The sequence below is a fragment of the Acanthopagrus latus genome, chromosome 8 (genome assembly GCF_904848185.1).
Source record: "Acanthopagrus latus isolate v.2019 chromosome 8, fAcaLat1.1, whole genome shotgun sequence".
Classification (NCBI taxonomy): domain Eukaryota; kingdom Metazoa; phylum Chordata; class Actinopteri; order Spariformes; family Sparidae; genus Acanthopagrus; species Acanthopagrus latus.
The window spans coordinates 26,447,590-26,470,291 of NC_051046.1; the positions used below are offsets into that span (position 1 = coordinate 26,447,590).

The window sequence follows — 22,702 nt, forward strand, 5'->3', positions numbered from 1 at the left end:
CCGCTTTCATACTCAAACACACACTTAACCAGTTCATCAGCTGATGGGTGTCAGCGTCTCATTAAAGGGGTCAGTGTCTGCTCTGTGCAGGTGTACTTGTCTTACTGTACAACGTGAGCTTTTGCAGAGGTCCACAAGTCACATGGAACATTTTGGTCAGGTTTAGTTTTCATTGTGGGCTACGGCCCATATGAACCAGGGTGGAGGTTACAGGACGGGGTTTAAAACACAACTGATTACACGTCTCTCTGCAATCAATGTCAGTTTGTACCGTCTTCTGTTTTAAGCAGTGTTCTAAATCTTTATACAGAACGGACTGTAAAAAATGGCCAATTTTCATATTGGGTCACAGCACAAGATATATGTTTACTTCAACATACACATTTTCAACACATGGCTGTGATGTAATGACTGTTGTTTGTAGTTGTTAGACCTGTGATCTGGATTCACAACAGTGGCATTGCACTGAGAAACTGGGCCAACGTCTACATAATGTTGCTTTAAATATGTGAGATGAAAAACATTTGCAAGCTTGTAGAATCTTGACTCCTTAATGAGGGAGGAGTTGGTGTGAGTTTAAGGATTTTATACTGGTAGAGTTTTTAGCAAACTCAAAGACGTTTTTATGTTTTTAGTCTTTTTTTTTTGGGAAGTTTTGTTCCTTTCACATCTCACTTGTCTTGTATTACATCACCTAGATAGAAATACGTTCTAATATTCTTTTCTTTCTCGCTGGTTTGGAGAGGTGTCGATTATCAGCCACATCAGCGTGGCTTGTAATGTTTTCACCTTGTGAGTCTGTGTGTGTGTGTGTGTGTGTGTGTGTGTGTGTGTGTGTAATCATGGCAAAACGTGGTCCTGTAGACACTTTTTGTAGTGGGAGCTGACACAGATGCAATTTGGTGGATTTTGCCAGGTGTTTATGTGCCCGTCTGTCTAACTGTGGACATATTTTGTCAGAGTTGAGTGTCCCAACTGTGCAAAATGCAGTCACGAAAATTTGTGCATGTGTAGTTCAGATCTACATCATAATGTAGTAATGGCTACTGAGTGGATGGTTTCCAGTTCAATTCAATGAGCATCTTGGATGTTGTGGATTATGGCGCTGCTGAACTGTATTGCATATTGCAGAGAGGTGTTTGTTATTAAACTTAGCTTCATGATATTGATGTAAATGGGGTGGACAAAATAATAGAAACACCCCTGACAATAATGCAATACAATTTAAGTGCAGCATTGACCATATAGTTAAATCAGTTCAGTGTCACGTTCATGTGTAAAAGGAGTGCCACCTACCTTTAACACAACGCCTGTTATGGATGTTAATCACTTTTTTAAATAATCCAATAATAAATTTTAGAGCGTTTCTCAAATCAGGGCAAAATGTAACGAGCAATGAATTCACTCTCGACACAGGCAGAGTTCATCTAAATAAAAATCATTTATTTGTCATTAATATTATTATTATCATCATCATCATCATCATCGTCATTCTATCTAGAGAGTCCACCATGCCGCTTTCAGTACTGGAGTAGTGCTAAGACGTCTGTCTGTCTGTTGGGGGATACAGGATGGGTTGGGAGGGGGGGCAGACAGACGGATGGATGAACAGGTCGGGAGGGGAGGGGGGAGAGGGGAGAGGGCTTGTACAGGCTCACACTCCTGTTCATTCTCCATGCTGATGCAAATAAAGAGGGGGTGACATAAAGGAGGGATGACAGAGAGGAGGGACTGAATTGTCTTTAAAAGTAGTTTGTCCTTGTTGACCTACATGAGACTGAGCTGGGAGGGAAAAGACGTTTTGGGGGACGACGGGGGAGCAGCTTCAAGCTCATTGGTCAGGCTGCTGGACAGGGAACCAGGACAAGCCAATCGCAGACTGATACAGAGGAGGAGGGTGTACGTATACATGTCTGCATAAGTGTTTGTATAGAGGGTGTGCTTGCATTGACGTATGTGTGTGTGCGTGTGTCTGTGTGTGTCCGTATGCACATATCTGAGTATGTAACTGGTCAGAGTTACTTTGATCCATTGTCACTGTACACTTGTCAAAGTTACTGTCACAACCGGGTACAAAGTTGAGGTAACAAACATCCTTCTTCTTCCACTTCTGCAGAGAGAAAGAGAACAGAAGAGAGTGAGGAGGAGGAGGAGGACACAGCAGAGAGGACATGACATTTCAACAGGCATTGTATCTGCAAGCTTGACCTTTTTTCCCTGATCAAATTGCTGTAATGAAAACCCATCTTTGGCTGTTTATCCTTATTCTCCTCACTGAATAGTCTGTAACTCTAATGACATCCCCTGGGCAGCAATCTTGTAAAGAAACAAAACATCGCTCTCTGACAACTGAGAGAAAAGAAAAAACAAAACAAAAAAACCCCCCCCAAAAAACAAAGGTTGACTGGTTAGAGACCCCAACAATAATTCTTTGGTTGAATGCTTGAAAAGTGACATTGAAATGTATCTCAATGTGAGCCTGGAAAAAGTGTTGACCGCTGGGCTTCAGAAGCACATTTAGCTTAAATCGAACCTGATGCTAGCTTTCTCAGCATACAATTGACACTACCGACAGTTACAGTTACGTAGTTTGTACTGTTATAGACACCCTATGAAATCCAATCTAATAGATTTTACATCTAACCTTCTGCAGAACTGTAATCAGATCAGCTCAGATCAATGCATTAGTGTTGATTGTATCCTGGTGTGTGATGGAATATTGATTTTATTGATTTTATCTACAGTGACTTGCCCTGTTCTGGCTGCATGCAGAAGAGAAGCCCCACAGTGCACACGGTGTCTTCCTTTTTTTAATTTATTTTTTAAATTACAATCTATGTAGCTCTACTTCTTTCATTGCTCTTTTGTTTTTCGCCATAACTTTCAGACAGATTTACAATTTTATACAAATGATTATTATCATATATACAGCATACATTATGTGATATTTGTTTATTTCATCTAACTTCATATCATCATATTGTATATCTCATGGCTCAGTTAGCCGGGGAGCCCGTGGCTCTGGAGTTTGTCTGGACTGGGATCTTGGATCACAGCGCCACGTCACCATGGGCAACGGGGCCCAGCTCAACTAGATTTGGCAGCTCGACGTGACACTGAATACGGCTTGGCACCAAAGTGGGACTCAACACAGCCTCCAGGACTGCCTGAGGTCCGTCTGACAACAGGCGATATAGCGTGGAGGTGGTTTCGACCACGGCTCAATTCATATGTCCACCCTCCGGACACGCAGACCGATACCCTCGCATTCTTCAGTCATGCATACTGTGACATGTTCAATGTAATCCCATTAAGTCTGCAGGGTATGAGCCACTGATAGGCAGTCCTAAAGACTACAACATGTGCACAATCTGCAAATGTGTATATTTTTGTATCATGATGTGGGAGTATATACTTTCTGGCCGACGTAATTCAACAAGCATTTTATGAAGTAACTGTTTCACACATTCAAAACAAGAACTTTAATGTCAGGTGCATATTGCCATGAATTATGAGCAATAAAACCATAAAAAGTCCCAGGCAAACTTCCACCACAAAAAGTCTGTCAGAGGCTAGCTGGTTAGCATGCTAACTCTTCAGCAGACATCTCCACAACGCGCCAGCGCTGTTGTTTCTTCACATTCTGTTGATGACGTCATTCCACTTAATGTTTTAAACTAAAGTAGTCAGTGTCAAGTTTTACACGTGGTGGCTTTAATAGCGTATATGACGTAAAAGAAATCATCAAAATACACCGTGACCTGTGAGTAATCTTCAAACCGTTACCTGCGTTTCATCGTGCTGTAGTGTTGCCACTGGAAACCATGTTGTTGTCAGAGTTCGACAGAGACTGCTCCTTTATTACTGGGTCTGCAGGAGAGAAACTGCATTTTAAGACTTCAGTATAACTTAACGCTACTTTGAGTTTATGTCATCTTTACAACCCAGAAAAAAAATGCATTTTATGCTGCACTTACTTGACTTTATCACAACATCATAGCAGTTAATGTTGACTTTACGTTATCATCAAACATATGGTTTAGCTTGTGCTACAAATCCTAGTAAGCCCCACAAGGCTGACTGTGTATGCCATGTGTGCGCTGTGTGTGGAAGTGTGTGTCCTGCTTACAGAAGTACGGGTGCTCCATGGCCTCTGTGGCAGTCAGCCTCTGTTGGTGGTCGTAGCGTAGCAGCTTGTCCAGCAGGTCCAGAGCTTCAGGACTCACCAGGTGCTGGTTCTCTGTCTGCACAAACTGCTCCCAGCGCTTCCTGCTCTGCCTGTGGGCGCACAACACACACTGCTGAGAGGACGGCTGCTGATAGTGCCTCTAATACTAACAGTGACATTACTCACCCATATAATTGAATAAGGACGTTCTCTTGTGTCCTGTACTCTGGTTTGTTTTTGATATTTTTTCCCTAATTCTCATATAGGATGAGCATTGTCTGTAAAGTGTCCTATCTGACCAGAACATGACAACAGAAAGAAAAAGCTGGAGGACTCAAACAGCAGCAGGACCTAAAGCAGCGATGAACAGTTGAGAACTTAAAGGCGCCCTGTGGAGTTTTGAACACGAGTGGTGCTGTGGATCAGAGTCCGGCCCATATATCAGGTGGGATATTGGCCTATCACAGATATATCAGTATCAATGTTGTCCAATGTGTGCAAATATCAAACTTTTTTATTTATTCATATATTTTTTTTTTACAAAACATAATGCACGAACAACATTCATTGGGGTAATTTATAATTCTGTTAGATGTAAAATATTCTGGCTCCATCCCACATTTGCGGGATCACAGTGTGTGTGTATTCAGTTATCGGCTTCATTCCAAATGAATAAATAAGAAATACAAAAAAAAATAATCAATAGTCCCAACTATTATCAAGAGTCCCTACTATTATGCACAAATGGACACACATATCTTCAGCATTGTACTTTTGCACGGTTCAACAGTTGTACCAAGTAGTGTAACAATATGTCAGAAAAAGGCAAAGAAAAGCTAGCTGGTATGACCCTGGATTTAATGGAATCAGGTTTCTAAGCCTTCAGGGTAACACAATGCGTTCTGATGATTTACAAGAAAAATTAGCAGTGAACCTTTAAGAGTGTGTAAGTGCGGCTCAAACTGGTGTCAAAGACGTTTTCCCCCCCAAAATTTCCCCTCAGCACATTACATAACGGGAGCAATAACAGGGAGCTGCAGTGGAACGATGAACTCATGTTTGTAACTACCCCTGTGACGCAGTTTCAACCCAGCACGTTTATGAAAGCGGGGAGGACAACACGCTTCCTTGTGTGCTGGAAAGTGGAATCGATGGTTCTAATGAGGCGTGCTAGGATTACAAGGATAGAGCCTATAATGGGGCTTCCTTTTCCAGATGGATAATGCCTTTTTTTGTCTGTGTTGGGACTGTTAAGAGGCCAAGTGTGAGTCAGAAGAGGGCCAGCAGCACTGAAAGTGTAAAAATATCAAATTAGCACTTTCAGTGAGTTGCTCAAGGACTGTAGCAGGGCAGATGTTCTTCGGCTAGTGCTCATATGGATATTTTTAGCCTGTATTCGGTCTCCAACTCCACTTTAGATTCAGCTCCGGAGCAGCTACTGTATGTCACAATATGTGTGATGGGAATGCCAGACGCAAAGTCAGAGTGGACGTACTGTCCCAGCAGGTCTTTGAAGCGCGGGTCCAGTTCGATGTGGTATTTACGCAGGTAGCCGAACAGCTCGTCCGTCCCCAGGACCTTGGCGATTCTCACCAACTGGAAAACACAACAGACCACAACAAACTCTGTGAAGCTCTATGAAACACGAGGAACTCTGTCACGCTGTGGTTGACACATTTATCCACTAACCCTTTACAAATGAAACTATTGTTGTTAGCCTTTTAGTTAAAATCTCCTCAGAGCTCTTGTTCTGTTCGTGCTGAATGACAGCACCCTCTTTTTTTTCTGCTAAAACTGACGACACGTGAGAGTAAGGCACAACAGATTACAGCCGATACAGTTCCCGGACACAAATACAGGTGGTCTCCATTACACGTTTCTGACATCCTGCGCCCAACTGGGACACAGGATGCACCCGAACACCTCTGTGTTTGCACAGAAGTGAGCCAGACGTTTGAAGTGGTTTTTTTCCAGTAAGTGTGCATGAAATCAGTAAACAACGATCTGTACTAATCTGTTCCAATCAACCTGAGTGTGCCGCTTATGTTCCCAGTGTGTGTGTGTGCGAGCTACACATTGTGTGTCGCAGGTACCTGGTCGTAGTTGTCTTGTCCATGGAAGAAGGGCTCTTTCTGAAAAATCATACTGGCCAGCATACAGCCCAAGCTCCACATGTCTAGACTGTAATCATACATCTGAAACACAAAATCATCAAACAGCACTGCCGATGATGAGAACACAGGCGTCAGGATTATCCATGTGTGGTGACAACATTGTCTCATCAATGTGTGACTGCAGGCCTCTTTTTAAAATATATATCTTCTGTGTGAACGTGTGTTCTTCTCGCGCGTGAAGCGATGCAGAAAGTGAAGTGTCTCGGATGGTTGTTTAAATGTGGGCAGATGTGTGTGTGTGTGTGTGTCTATGTGTGTGTTACCTGGTAGTCCACCAGGAGTTCGGGTCCTTTGAAGTATCTAGACGCCACTCTGACGTTGTACTCCTGGGACGGGTGGTAGAACTCTGCCAAGCCCCAGTCTATAAGGCGTAGCTATGGAAACACACAATTTATCCTCATTTAGCTTCACAGTCTTGAGACAGAATGTAGAGGGAGTGTGAATGAACAACACCATCAGGTGTGACCTAACATCACTTATCGACACACACGCTGGTCTGGTGTGGGTGCGTGTCTGATGTATTCTGTAAGGGGGATGTTGAGTTATTTCACATCTATGTTCACCTGCTGCCCCCTGCTGGACAAGGCCAGAAGTGTAGTCCTGAATTTAATATTGCATTGCTCAGCAGATAGTAGTGTATTAATGCAGCTGCAGCTCAGGTTTCAATCAGTGAAAGAACGAGCGATTGAATTTTTTTCTTTTTTTGGTATTTGGTATGATATTTAATATGTGTGTTTTTCTCCACTCCAATTCCCAGAAACCCCTGCAGGCTCAAACTCTCACTGTAGCCATAGCCAGAGGCTGTGACCACAGATTGAGCGACAGCGATGAGGTCAAAGCTTTGTGACCCTTTATCCATCACTCCAGCAGTAACTGTGTTTTTATGTCAACTGTATGTAAAGTAGAGCCCGACTGAGACTGGACTTTTAGGGCTGATGCAGAAGCTGATTTAAGGAAATGAAACATTCTGACATATCAACCGATACATATGGAAACAAGACATATTTAACAACAAACGTTACTGTCTGAAATGACAGTAATAATCCCTAGCACCTTTTAAGTTTTCATGTCAGAAATCCTGTTATTTAGGCTGGCTGATACTGGTCAATGACAGATACTGCTGTATGGTTTAGTGATTAAAATGCAGAAAAAGATGCTTGGGATAATTTAGAACGGTTTCAGCGCACTGCTGTAATTTTACACATGAAGTTTACCGCTGAAATGACACCCTGTCTCTGCTACATGTCTTTGTCACAAGAGTTTGATAACCACATTTAAAACTGTGTGTTAAGCAGTGTCGTCAAAAATATTGACACAAATTGTAGTTAGTAACATTTCCATTGCTGGCTATTCTAAAGTTGGACACCGTGACGTATCTTTAACTGTAACAGCGTGTTGGTTTCAAATATCTGTCATCAGTCTCCACGATTACTTATAATCAGTATCGCCCCTACAAGAACATATCAGTCGACTGCACGTAACAATTAAATGAACTCAGGTTGTGTTGTGCTTTACAAAGTGAACAAGCCTTGTTATAATTAACTTAAAACACTTTTTCCATTGAGGTATCGAATCAAAATTGGAAATTTTAGTAACTTGACAACACAAGTGTATATTCCAGGTGTACTGACAACCAAATGTTCAACTTACTAACAATGGTATTGGAAGCGACCACACAAATCAAGTATTGGCTGGGCTTATTGCGGGTACCAATTTATCTGTGACAGGCCAATATCGGCCAACTGCTTTATTGATCAGGCTCGATTGTTAAGCTCTGCAGCTGGTTTACTTAGTTTAGTTTTAATTATACAGGCTGATCTGTTTTCCTCAGGAAACTGATATTTAATTCACATTGTGCTGAGATTGCGGCTCGTGTTTATAACAGATTTTTTGGAGCCATTATTATAATTGCTAGAACAGGCTAATTACTTTGAGTGGCTAACGCTGGAGCTGTAGTAGTGACAGGTTGTGCTCGTAGTTGTGATCTGACTGTAGCCGTGGCTGTAGCTATGGTCTGTACATTGCTGTTGCTGTGATTACGGCTACGTCTGTAGCTGTGGCAGCATTTTAATGTGTAACTCTAAAGACAAGCCACAGTGAAGCACCAGGTTATGGTTGTGTCTGGCATCACGAAACTTTCCTGGTCAGTGTAACTATATTTGGTGCTGTGAAAAGGAGAAAAAAAACAACCAACGTGACAACTGCAGTAATAGCCATTGGCGCCAAGAGCCATAACAAGACAACACTGCCCACTAGCGCTGTGCTAACAGCCGGAGCCTTCGGCTTCAGTCCTCGCTTGGCTTTCCTCATCGCTCTTGATCGACACAGACTTCGTTCTGCCATAACTGCTCGTGCTCATTAGTCTCCAGATTATATTTCACACTAAATGCATTCATTAGCCAGGAACAGAATGAACCGTGTTGCAGCACCCACGGACAGAGAATGTTGAAAAAACCTACTAATTCAGATGGTAAAATAAATCTGCCGTCATTTTAATCATCTCACGCAGACCGGACTCAAACACATTACGGGGACAACATGCTTATAAAAGCCAATGCTAATGCATTACCACCCCACAATTATCTAGCTCATTTTCAAATGCGGGAGAGTATAACAGGGGAGTAATGAAAGGAAGACGAATGCCAGAGAAAAAATAAACAGAGCAAGCGGGTGAGAGATAATATTCAGAGCGCGTGTGGGTGTTTTAAAAAAAAAAAAAAAAAAAAAAAAAGAAGTATATGGGGCACCAACTACCTTTCTCAACTGGTGGTCGATCATCACATTGTGGGGTTTAACGTCACGGTGCATGATGCCCATACTGTGACAGTAGTCCAGAGCCTGGCAGACACAATGAGCCCACATCAGCAGGTTGTTATCTTGTCAGGAATACTGGGAACATTTCTTATTCATTAAATGTAACATTTTAAAAAGTGAAAAGAAAAAAAAATACAGTCTCACCTTCAGTAGTTCATACATATAGAAACGGATATCATAATCTGTCAACTTCTGGTACAACTCCTGCGGGGGGGGGGGGGGAGAACACATTTACATCAGCATTTGAACCGAAATTTGAATTTCAAATTAGTTCCAGGAAAAAAAAGGCTGATGCCCCCCTGCGCCATTTGCCCCCTACCGATCAAGACGCTGCATTGTGGGTCGTGATAAACAGGCAGCAGGGGCCGGTGAGGGCACAAAACATTCAATGTGACATCAAAGACCAAACAGCAGACCCCCAGAATCATGCAGAAGAGAGGTGATCGTTATACCTTGAAGTCTGTGTTATTGATGCATTCGAAGACGAGCGCTGGAGTTCTGGACTGTACAGCCACCGTAGTGGGAGAGAGAAAGGGAGAGAGAGAGGGGCGGGGGAGGCAGAGAGTCGAAATCAGTCAAATAAAAATCAACGACAATAAAAACCAAGCAGGGAAGATCTTATCTCTGATTCAGTCACCTGATTATTCCCAGATTTAAACGGCACTATGATCTGAAGCTTGACAGACAGACAGGCAAAAAGCTTTAAGCTTTAAAACTTTAAGTCTTCAAAAACTACAAATATAATACTGATCTTCTAACCACTGGAGTTCTGAGGGAATGTGATCCCGAACGAAGACTAAATCAGTGCTCCTCCATGGCTTCCACCTCTGAAAAGGTTCAGCAAAGAGCTTTTCAGTCTAGCACAGACTTCAGACCAAGCATACAGGAAAGCGGCCCATTCGTTCCCCATATTCTCCAGGTAATTTACCAAGATCCCTGACTCCACTTCTTAGGCTTTCGCAGCTGCGAATTCCAGGAAGCCCGCCACCGTACACCAAAATAATCATAAGATGAGTAAAAATAAAACAGGGATTACAGTGTTCCCACGGCGACAGGTTTCACCCCCATGATGCACACAATAATCGCATCCAGTCTGTAATCAATTAGTGCCTCCCAGAGGTGATTAAATCATTTGCAACACCTGCGATCGCTCCTCAAATCCATGATTTCCTCAAACCCATCAGTGCACTGCTGGCAGTTGCTTACGCGTGCTTTAAATATCCATATGCGACACAGATGTGAGGCAGCTGTTGGATCATATGCTGCAAGAGGAGTGTTATGGGGGATTGTTAAGAATGAATGGAAAAAAATTGTTGTTATTGTATTTATTCATTAACATTATGGATGTACAAATAAAGGCGCCAGAATTGCTCTCACCAAGTTGAGATTCATTCAATTTTATATTAAATACGGCTGTCACATTGGCAAAAGAAGAGTTAGTCAGTTCTGTGAGTCTACTATTATGCAGGATTAACTTTATGAAGTTGTGGATTCAGGTTTTGATGAGCACTAAAGGGGCACTGTGTAGTTTTGGAGAATAAATTCAAATTCAGAGTTTAAATTTCTGCAATATTAATGAGGTCACAATACAAACTCAAACAAAAAAACCAAGCACAAAATGTTTATTTGTTCCATGTCTAGTTCCAAACAACCTGTTCTTGTCAGAAAATATCGTCCTGGAAAGCTATTGAAGCAAAAAGGATGGCAGGGTCCGCCACATATAAACAAAGTAAAGAGTGAGGCAGGAAAAAAAAAAAAAAATCAACGCTCTTTCTCTTCTGAGTCAACTTTCTTGTGCTTCTTTAAATGACACAACATCACTTCAGTGTCTGTTGGGTGTGTAGTCATTCTAATAACCTACTTCCACACTCTTAAACTTCAACAGTTTAATGACCAACAATGACTTTGTCGAGTTGGAAATTGCCGATTCAAGTGACAAACACCAAATGTGTAATTCACGGCACAATGCAAAGAGATCAAAAAATATCCTGCACCATCAACTACTGTATGTTGTTTCTGAAACAAGGTCCCATGGTGGAAGTGACAAAACTTCAACTCTCTCTGGGGACTCGTGGTACAAGGTTTTAAAACAAGAACGATCTCCACCAAAACAAGCACTTTAGTGCCGTTTCAGAAATAACCTCCATCTATACAACGCGTCTGACAATGCATATCACATGGCCAGTTGAATATACTGGGCATGTGCATGCAGCAGGTCGTATACTGGTGGCTTTGTTATAGACGGCAGCAGGACTGCTCGTCACACAATCCTCCTGGATAACATTATTTTCAGTAGGCATTTGTCAGCAGCCATTTCTGTCTCACTTTTCCATCGGTATACTTTCAATGTCCCTCTAAAAATACAAAATACAATATCCAGTCAGGTCCATCAGTGTACAAACTCAAAAACTCCATTATCATGACACGTAACCTCTGCCATCATTTCCAAAGATCTGAATATCTTCACCCTGGAAAGAGTTTAAAAAGGTCAACATTCAGTGACTAAAAATGCCATTTATGTCCGTATGAAAAGCCAAAATCCATTCAAATGTTTTTTTACCTGTGTAGGTAAGGACAGGGTCTTATAGCCAAAAGGTTAAAGGTGGTTAACTCAAGTTTTTGACCACTAGTATGGAGTTTGGCGCAGCCTGTGTTAATGGAGTTTTTTGAGTGGGTCACACATGGTCACGGCCACACATGCCACCAGTTTTAGGCTATTCCTCTGATCGACTGTCACTGGCTACAAGATGACGAAAATAATATAATATATATTTTCTAAATAAGTAGTAATGCCCCTACAAACGGCTGCAAAAGAAGAAAACGCTGGGAAAAACTGCAGAATTCAGAAGGGAAATGCATTTAGCATGAACAACACAATCAACGCATCCACACCATACAGTATGTGCATTCAGGGCAAACATTCAGCAAGTGTAAATTTTTAAAAAAGCCAGCTAATGTCTCCAAACAGTTTCAGTCCAACACTTTCCACTCATCCCCTCATCTCAACAGGACAGGTAGCGATCCTACCACTGGGTCTTTGACTGTGTCCACCAGTCGGATGATGTTGGTCCCTCCTCGTAAGTTCTCCAGGATCTTGATCTCCCGCTTGATCTTCTTCTTTTTGACGGGCTAGTTGCACAAGAAAACCAAGCAAAGATTCAGAAGAGAGGTCTTTGGGGTATAAGAAAAGACAGAAGAAGAAAAAAGAAAATCACATGATGCAGACGCAGAGATGATTTCCTGTGGGCTATTTCTGACTCTGGATCTCCAACCTGCTGATCCTGATTGACAGGCTGCTGCTGCTGCTGCAGCTGCACTCTTTCCAAGGGAATGCTCGGCATTCTCGCGTGAAGAATTACTCAAATGATTCCAATTCATGCAAACGGTGTCAGGAGTTTTCAGGTATTCTAACAACATATGACTCATTCTTCATTTCACACTAACGCTCTCACTATTTTACCCATATTCCAAGGGAGAAGGCCTCACATCACACGTACAGGAGAGACATTCGGCGCTCGGCTCGAGGAGACCGGACTGCTCACCTTCAGGATCTTGACCACCACCTTCTCATTGTTGGTGATGTTGATTGCCTCGAACACTTCGCTGTACTTCCCTCTGCCCAGTTTGCGAACCAGCTGGTAGTCCTCCTGGTTGCTATAGGGACAGACAGAGAAACAGTGCACGAGCTTGTGTGACTATGTGAGAATGAAGGAAGATTATTTTCAGCCTCAGCGTGGCAATCAAGTCATCGAGTAATTCTGAAAAAAAAAAAAAGTGTGCTTGTCACTGAGATGAGCTTTGCTTGAGGGAATGGAGTGGTATGTGGCTCTGAACTTGAGGTGGGTGTTACTGGAGCCAACAGCCGGGGTGGACATGGGGACTGAGATGGAGGTGAGGAAAGTGTTACACGGTGCAGAGCCGCAGGGCAAGCGGGCTGGGAGACTGACAGACTGTACTACCACCCTGTCACCACACACCCTCACAGCAAATGTTTAATAATAGGCACCCATCTGCCACACTCTCCCTCTTCCACCAACACACATGCATACACAGAGATCCATTATCTGCTGTGGTCAGACATCACATGCATGCAAACAACAGCGACCTGCAGTAAACAGAAATATCCTCACTTCCAGTTGGGTACGTGGGCCTCGTAGTCCCAGTATTCCCGGCTCTTCAGCGTGTTGACGTCTGCGTACACACGGGACTTGCTACCGGCCACCGGACCCGGCATGGCGAGACCCGAGGCTCGGGCGCTGCTGTGGGGCGTATGTCACGGAGATCTGACGGGGTGGTGGGGATCACGGGCAGACTGGAATTGCTGTGTGTGAGTGTGTGAGTGTGTGGGGGGGGTGGGATGTGAAGTGGAACAGGCCAGCCAGCTAGCTTCGCTCTGCAGCCAGGCTGAGAGAGAACGAGGGGGAGAGGGAGGGAGAGGACCGGGGATTCCGCCCAGGGTTCGCCGCAGTCAGTGCGCGCCGAGCAGCGCTCCTTGGTCGGATTGTCAGAAGCAGCAGAGCCGGTGTCGGTGGGGCTCGGAAAAGGGGGCTGATGAGAGTCTGGGCGATAGTGCAGCAGAGGTTAGACACAGGGACGGGGAGGCATCGGGGTGCTGAGGTAGAGAGGAAACGGACCCCTAAAAGGCCACAGAGGAGGAGAAGGGGGTTGGTGATAATATCACGGGTTAAAACTCCGAAGCTCCTCTCTTTGTGGGCCCGGAATCCGAAACGTTAGAGGGGGGAACGAGTGGGCTTCCTGCGCTAGCCGATGGACGGTCGGGGTGGGGGGGTTGCCATCGGTGGTCCAGTGTAAGCTATCAATCAACTGTTGATGTGACGGATCGGTAGCGGGGGTCGGCCGGAGGGAGAGGGGGTGGAGCAGCGGAGAGATCGATGTTGTTAGCTAATGTTAGCCAGCGATGCTACTTCAGCGCGGAGATGTCGCACCGACGGGGAGCGCTCGGCGCCGTGCACCACCATCGGCGGAGCCCGCGTCATGTGAGACCGGCTGTGCGGGGAAGCAGCGCCTCAGTGGCCCGGTACCAGACGCCGACGGAGGGCCCGGGATTCGGGGGTTTCTTCTACAGCCGCAGACCTCCCCGGTCGAAAGCGCAGGGAAGGAAGGCGGATTGCGATTGAAGAGGAGCGAGAGAGCCGCCCGGATGTGAAAGCAGCTGGCTGCCGGGGTGAGGATGAGGAATGTGTAGTTCAACCGAGCGGCCGGGACACAGCGCCCCCTAGTGACGAGGATGAGCTAGAGGGGCAGAAGCAGTACAACGTTACACTTACACATTTTTTTTTAATCGCACATTTTATTTAATTAATTAATTAAATTTTGATCTAATTTAATTTTTAAAAATAAATAATAAAAATAATGAATGCTATCGACGGTAGCTGCTGGCGTGAGTGCTGTTTTCCTCTGACAGAAGCCACTCATACCCACTGGAGCACTCTTTTAATCCCGCAGATTAATTAAAGGTGCAGTGTGCAGGGTTTGGGGGGATCTACATGCAAGAATGGAAGAAATATTCATTATTATTATTATTGTCATGATTATCATTGTTACATTTTCATTTAATCACCTGAAACAAGGGATCACTGTTGATCTTCTTCCACACACTCCGCCATGTTTCTATAGTAGTCCAGAACAGACGAACCAACCACTAGGCTCAAGAGCAGGCCTTTTGCATTTCATGTTTTAAGAAGCAGCCTTTTCCCACAGGCAGGTGACTGAGCGGGTTGAGGAAGGGTGTTAACAGCACAAAATCTCGTCTCCTCCTGAGGCATCCACTACTCCTTTGACGTCATTAATCCATCAGGGTCTAGTTGTGTGATGTGACCACTTGTGCTAAAACAATATTACACTGGTGAAAAGTAAATTTGCTTAAGTATACCAATGTTATTGGGAACACTTTAAGATCATTTTAAGGTAAGCAATTTCCAAATCCCCTCCACAACATCTCCAGATTAAAATATTGAACTTTTACTCCCCTACATTTACTTGACAAGTTATTGGTTTCTTTTTTTATATATGTGATGATTTTTCATACAAAATATTAGTTTCATCAAAATAATCTCAATCACAATTACACATTAATGCACCATTAATAATAAATATATGCTAGCAATGACATGAAGGGGAAGGCCACCTTCCACACGTAATTATCTGGTAACTGCAATGCATTTTTTAACATGTTTCCACTAGTTGGTGAAGAAATAACAATGTTAACACTGCAAATAATGTGAGCTATGGCTAATGGCTTAATCTGGAACACTTAATCAACAGAGGACAAGCCAGATACAACACTGTCTAGTCAGACAGTAATCGCTTGTATTTTCTCTACATTTTAATTATATAAATTATCTTGGCAGTACTGACACTGAAGAACTGAATGAATGTGGTTTGCTAGAAATAACTTTTAAAGAAATTAAGTAAATATTCTAGAAATTAATAAAAGCCACCAATTACTAAAAACACTTCTCATAAATCAGGATCTCTCTCTCAGTTGATTTCCTGCTTAAAATAATCTCTTGACTCGTGTAAGTTTATAAATGATTTTTTTTATTTGTTAGTGCTGTGTAACTGAATGCTACATACATACAGATAATCTTAGCATGAATGTACATGTACTGTACGTCGCCACAAAGTCTTTTTTCTTTTTTTTTTTTTTTTTCAACATCATTCACATAAACTACAGTACAATTTGAAAAAGCTATAGGAGGGAACAGTGCTGTGAGGAGGAGGGTTAGCACCAGTTCCCAGGGACAGAACACAGGAACTAACACAGCAAGCATGCAGAGGGCGAGAGACACCAGGGTCTGACGGGTTTATTTATTGGAACTGAACAAGGCAAGAGGAGGGTGGGTGGGTGAACTTAACTCAAATTCAGTCGAAAAACAAAAGGATGGATTTATTTAGCTTGTGCTTGTACAGGATACTTTCCTCTCCTTTCCATGAATTCTTGACGGACACGGGAAGTTTTTTTTTATTTATTTTTTTTTAAATAAACCCAGAATTAATCTAGACGCAACAAGCGCAGCTCCCCCTGGCACTGAATGTTCTACACACCTGAACAGTACTACATGACACAGAGGACAAATGCATGACCAGGCAGTCACCCTCATAATGCAAATAACTAAACCAGTGCTGCTGGGGCTGGGATCATTCTTAGGCTTCGAACATACACTTGTATAAAATCTAATGTTATTTTTAAACAGTATTTTAGGTCTTTGCCCTGCACCTGGAGTGACTTTCTCTCATTGTGCACATCTGATACTGGATCAGCACCATTTGACAAGTAAATAGTCATCAATCACACAGAATTCTTGGCAAATATGAACCCAAATATGATGTTTTTTGTTGATATCATGCAACTAATAGACCATCACCAACATAATTCTGTGCGTAGAGGTTGTTTCTTGTGCAATCTGGCCTCAGACACAATTATACATTGCAAAAACTGTGTTAAAAAACAGGGATATACCAATTACCTGGTGGCCGATGCTGAGCATTTTTCTAATTATCGGTATCATTGGTTTTTTTGGTGTCTGACTACTGATCAAATCAATTAATTTATAAATGCAATACTTTGGCTCTGATGCAGCATCCTTCTCCGGTAGTCACCTTTGTGCTCTCAATTATTGTCCCGCCCACAGCACTATCTGACTGGTTACATTCTAGTAAGTGTCATCAAGATTTTAATTTTCACTGCAAATGTGTGGGCTCCAAATTTCCCAATCGGTATCCCTGATCACCACTCATCGGTCTCTGGTCCAGCCCAATCGAGCCCTAAAAAAATACGGCCAGCTTTATCCCAAACCTACCCCAAGGCCCTGGTCTCTCCCTCGAGGAATATAGATATCCATATCAATTTAAAGAATATTCATTAAAAAAAATATATAAACAAATGTGAAAAAACATACAGTACTTCAATACTTTAAGTTGTTGTTCTCAAAGTCTTATAATGCCAGATTCCGAAAATAAAAACGTGATGGATGATGGAACCAACCATCTGACCTCGCATGATGAAGGATAAGAGACAGAAAGCAAGCAGGGAGGCACTGTGGCCTCATTTTAAGGCTAAAACAAAAACCAAAGAATTTTAGGCCAGAATAAAAAAACTGTTAAATGACTTCCGTCTCCTTGGCCTCCTCTGTTTGTACTCAATACTGCACTCAAACCATGAATCAACAGTGAGAGAAGGGGAGGGGAGAGGGAGAGCAGCTCCCCAGATGAACAGAGCAAGAATCAGTGGTGATCACAGCTGAAATGTAAACCAACTTGTGTTCCAGACGTCTTATGCGCAACAAGAATCTCATAGCATTCATAGAGGAGGAGGGTGTCATTCACTCTGACGGACACGATGTCAACATTAACGCAACATGTAACAGGAAAAAACAATATCAATATTTCTTTGAAAACATGGAAAATACTTAACACAAAATGTAGGTTCATCCCACAAAAAACAGCTCACACAGACCAGTAAGGTTAGTAAAATTTAAAAAAGGCGCCGGTCTGTTGAGACATTTCTAATACAATTCTCTACAGTCTGAATTTCCCTGTTTGACAGAATACTGTTTACATTCACACACTCAGACTCACACACATGCAGGGGGCTCTTTGAGATTCCCCGCAACATACCGATACAATCACTACATGGACTACAAAAACAACAAGGAGCATTTGTCAAAACATTTCACATGGTAAAAAGTAGCAATAATACAAAAACAGTTCTTACATATTGTTTTTAAGAAAAGACACGTTCAGACATTTCCAACTCGTCTCATACAACCACAGTATGTACAGGCTGAGAAAGGATGCGAAATGTTCAAACGAGGATGCTTTCGGGACACATTAGTCGCACAGCACTGACCTCTCTACGAATATGACAAGTGTGTTAGTGTGAAATATATATTTCTACATACTCAAATGTGAGATCAGTATCAATAATCAGGGATTTTATTGGTTACCTTCAGCTGGTTGGTTAGTCTGCACACCTTGGGGATTGGGTGCTGCTTCATACTGGTATTTTGGTACAGACATGTGTAGCCATAAACACCATGGCCCACACATACACTCACAGATACTTTATCATCCGAATTAATTCACTATAAGACGATAAATCCTAAAAGTCCCCCAGCAGTGTTTCCCTTCACATATGTTGAGGAGCTTACTGGCCATTTCTTAAATAATAACTGTAAACATATAAAACCTTAGAGGGATGGGGAAGCGGGCAGTTGGGTCAATAGACTGTTTCTGTATTACTGTGGGGAGATGGAAACCAAGTGTTTGAAGTCATCTTTCACCTGACCCACGAGAAGTCAATCGGTCGATGTGTCAGTCAAACTTCCCAGTCTATTGCTGCTAAACAGAGACAGACTGAGACAGGAAGAGGAGGAAGCAAAAAGAAATGGGAAGAATGAAGGAGGTAGAGGCTGAAGAGTGGGGAAGAGATGTCATCGGAGAAAGAGAGGGAGACAAAACAAAGTAATGATCCCCCTCTAGTGGACACTTTTGTCGTACAGTTTCTGTTACTCCCCAAACTATTACAAAAATAAAGACATTTTTGCTGTGGGCAGGAAATACAGAAAGATTACTTTTAAGAGTATTTTCTAGATTAACCTGTGTTACGGCACCTGTTTCTGTGTAACTTCTGACACTGCTATCAACTGTCTGAGCATGGGGTTGAGAAAAAGTGGGAAAGGACAGATTCAGCTTTCATCTAAGAGGTGTAACAGAAAGGAAAGTGCAGGAAGAAAAAAAGGCCTCCTCACGATTTTCTGGAATGACAGGGACATGGAGTATAGATGGGCAGTATGGAAAAGCAAAATTACACTTTATGTATCACTGGTGGGAATGGGTGCATCATTAGTAGCCTGAAGTGTCCTGTAAATGTGATGATAGTTAGGCTGTATAAATAGCCTAAAAGAGACAAACAAGAAGAGAGGGGAGCGTCTGTTAAGGGGAAATAGTCTCAAGGATTTATAAGCACTGGGGCACAGGGTAACCCCCTCCATCAGCTGTGTGCTGCACTGTATGATCCTGCAAAGAGCCCAAGTCACTGAACCGCTCGCCGCACCAAACACACTTGAACTGGCCCTCTCTAGAGTGCGTGCTCTGGTGTTTGGTCAGGTGCTCGCGCTGTTTGAAGCCCTTGTTGCAGTGGCCACATTCGTACGGTTTCTCCCCCGTGTGTACACGCCGGTGTCGGTTCAGGTCTGACGAGTATTTAAAACGTTTCTCACAGTCAGGGCACTTCAGCGGCTTTTCTCGCGACGGGTCGCAGCGGTGCTGGACAAATTCTGAAGAGGACAGGAAGCGCCGGTCGCAGAGCGAGCATTTGAGGGGCTTCTCTTGGCAGTGAGAGTTTTGATGGCGCTGTAATGTGGAGCTCTTCTTGTAACCCTTGCCACAAACGTCACACTTGTACGGCTTGTCGGGCGAGGTGTTGGATGTCTCGCCGCACTTGTGTCTGAGCAGCTCTCCTGACTGGCTGAACTCCTTCTGGCATGAGGCGCACTTGAACAGGTTGTCCATGCCGTGGACGTGCTGGTGGTAGAGGAGGTGAGAGGGCTGCATGAAGCCCTTGTCGCACAGATTGCATTTGAACGGCCGGTCAGTTGGGTCTTTGTGTGTGCGTCTATGTCGCACCAGTGCATATTGCTGCTTGAAACTCATCTGACACTCGTCACAGTGGAAGGGACGCTCTTCTGAGTGCGTGCGCTCATGTTGGCGTAGGTCAGACGGCCGCTTGAAACCCTTACCGCATGTGGCGCAGCGGAACGGGCGGGAACCCTGCGGGTGGCAAGGGTGGTGAAGGAGCTCTGATGACTCTTTGAAGTGCAGCTCACATAAGTTGCATTTGAACAAGTGCTCACCAGAGTGCACGTACATGTGGCGCACGAGGTGGGAGCGGTGCTTGAAACTCTTTTCACAAACGGCACACTTGAACGGGCGTTCACTGCTGTGTGTTCGTTGGTGGTGCTGTAGGTGTGACGACTGGCTGAAGGCCTTGTCACAGGTGTCACATTTGAAGGGTTTCTCTCCCGTGTGCACCCTTTCATGCCGTGTGAGTTCTGACAGGTGTTTGAAGCCTTTCTGGCAGACAGAGCATTTGTAGGGCCGGTCTCGGGCCGAGGGAAAGGGGAGAATGGATGAGCTGCTGCTGGCTGACGCCCCGTCACTGCTGGGCTGCTGGGGATTATTTGAGTTGGGTGTGTTGTTGCCAGAAGATCCAGGGCGATAGGTCTTCTCACATATTGAACACTTCATTGGGTTGTTGCTGTTATGGGAAGTGTGGTGCTGGGCTAAAGAGGTAAGTAAGGAGAAACCCATCTTACACACCCCACACACAAACGGTTTCTGCTCCACCTGAACGCACTGATGTTCTAGCAAGTCTGTCGCCTGGTGAAAAATCTTCATGCACTGCGTGCACTGAAATGACCTGTCTTGACTAACCATACACTGGTGCTCATGTGGGTTGGCCAGGTGGGAGATATCATGTCCACATGCCCCACATTTGTGTCCTCCCTCTGCCCCTACCTGCAGGGATGTTTGCTGGGCCTGGGTGGGGTGCTGTTGCTGACTGTGCTGCCCAGCTCTGTGCTGCTGACTCCCGCCATGTTGCGGGCCATGTTGGCTGTGCTGTCCATGCTGGGTCTGCTGCTGTAAAGACGTAGCATCTGGCTGCAGTACGATGCCATACACGGCACAGCCCAATGCATTCTCAGCTCCTGAGGGGAGGGTGTGGACAACTTGAGGTGGGTTGACTGCATGCTGCTGCCAGGCCTCCGTCATGCGGGCTCGGGTGTAGGGATTCAGTTTGGCAGCCGGTGTGGCCCAACTGAAAAGAAAAGGTAAAAAAGGTAAATGGGATTAAATAATGTGCCAAAGGCTTCAGAGTGTGCTAGAATAACAGGGCAAGAAACTCACTCCATTTCAGCAACTGGCACTGAGGAACAGACAGGCGTGCTTGGTGATGGGGCTGTGACGGAGGATTCACTGACAGGAATCCCCAACTTTCACGTTATTCTGGGTCTTCAGGTGGTATCTGCATGAAAGAGAATCAAAATATAAATTGTCGGAAAAAAATAATTCAGTAACAACTGTGTCTTTGAAAAAGTATTTGTGTTGCTTTTCGAAGATTGAATGTATGAAGATTCACACTTGCTCCATCAGCCAACTCTGTTCCCTCTGTGTAAACTAAACGGAAACGGGAACATTAAGAAAATGAGAATAATATAGCAGGCATGTTGCAATGTTTACAGCCGAGTGCCAGACTTTGTATTCAGCCTCTCACACAGGATGTCCGAGCAGTTCTTTCTGACAGAAGGTAAAACGTCGGTGACAGCAGGACGTGTTTACGTGTTTCAGTCTTATTCACGATGCAAAAGCACAGAGGACAGGGGGATTCAGAACATGTTTACAATAGTTTCTACTGTACGTTGACTTCGCTAAATTCAACCCAGTGCTATGAAGCGTAATCATAAACAACTCGGAAATGTGCATCAACATCTGCGATCGCACAAACGCACAGCAAGTGAGCACTCACGATACACACTTGGACACGACCAATTAGCGCTAGGTCGTATATTTATATTTTCATTACACTGGTTATGTAGTCCCACCCCTGTCTATGCAGAAATCCAAATGCTTAACTATTCGCGGTTAAAAAAGTGGAGGGCAGCGTCTGCGCATCATAACGTTTTTCGTCTCCAGGCAAAGATCACTATAATCAAGATAGGTTAGCTGGCAAGCCTAGCCGCTTGCTAACGCCGCCACAGAGGCGCAGGAGAGAGCTAACGATAGCAAGCTAGCCACGGCACAATAATAGCCTAGTAGCAACCACTGCGGTGGCGCGTTTGTTAGTGAGTGGTGCGTGTAAACAGTGATGAGAAATTCCGTATTTACATACCCGGAGAGTCCATTCAAGCGTACTGAGTATTCCCGATAAATTCCCAGTCTGTAGCGGGCTAGCTGTTACCCCGAATAGCGTTGGGTTCCTTCTTCACATCCGCAAATGGTGCTCCGATGCTCTCTTGTTCGGGCGCTGTGGCTCCGGGGGCCGAAATAATTGGGATTCGCGGGTCATTAAAATGGTCAAATTACTCCCGCGGTTTCCCACATCACCCCATAAACGCTTTCGTTTCACATATACATGTGTTTGTCTCCTAGGGCATCCTCTCAGCTGGCGAAAACATATGCATTTTGTTATGTATTGCTAGCTAGCTATCGGCTAGCTTCTGAGGCTCTGCCCGCGCACGGGAACATGAATAAACCAAGAGTTAATTGGCATGCTCACAACACACGCACACACATATACACATACACAAACACACACAGCTTCAATGAAACACCTGCAAATGTAAATATGCTCAATGCTGTTGTTCTAACGAGTTAAATTAATTAATTAATATTTTAGAGACTGGTTATAAGTCAATATTATGTGTATTGATAATAATAATAATAATAATAATAATAATGGCACTTCACTTCAGTTTCAGCTTGAACCTGTCACCGCTTTTAAATGTTCTCATAAAATAAATAC

At 43.8% G+C, this 22,702-nt stretch overlaps 2 protein-coding genes across 2 annotated transcripts; both read right to left on the reverse strand.

Annotated features, from left to right (window-relative positions):
- Positions 1 to 1,421: 1,421 nt before the first annotated feature.
- csnk2a2b (casein kinase 2, alpha prime polypeptide b) lies at positions 1,422 to 14,345 on the reverse strand. The gene is made up of 12 exons (XM_037107525.1): positions 13,287 to 14,345; positions 12,699 to 12,810; positions 12,184 to 12,285; positions 9,609 to 9,659; positions 9,301 to 9,360; positions 9,097 to 9,180; positions 6,606 to 6,716; positions 6,262 to 6,363; positions 5,664 to 5,764; positions 4,130 to 4,278; positions 3,787 to 3,870; positions 1,422 to 2,110 (listed from the first exon to the last, which is right to left on the reverse strand). The coding sequence occupies exons 1-11, from the start codon at positions 13,388 to 13,390 to the stop codon at positions 3,794 to 3,796; spliced, it is 1,053 nt and encodes a 350-aa protein (XP_036963420.1). The 5' UTR covers positions 13,391 to 14,345; the 3' UTR covers positions 1,422 to 2,110; positions 3,787 to 3,793.
- A 1,351-nt stretch (positions 14,346 to 15,696) lies between these two features.
- Positions 15,697 to 22,670, reverse strand: znf319b (zinc finger protein 319b). Its single transcript, XM_037107546.1, has 3 exons — positions 22,070 to 22,670; positions 21,088 to 21,205; positions 15,697 to 20,998 (listed from the first exon to the last, which is right to left on the reverse strand). Exons 2-3 carry the CDS (start codon positions 21,090 to 21,092, stop codon positions 19,138 to 19,140), a joined length of 1,866 nt encoding a protein of 621 aa, XP_036963441.1. The 5' UTR covers positions 21,093 to 21,205; positions 22,070 to 22,670; the 3' UTR covers positions 15,697 to 19,137.
- Positions 22,671 to 22,702: the final 32 nt, after the last annotated feature.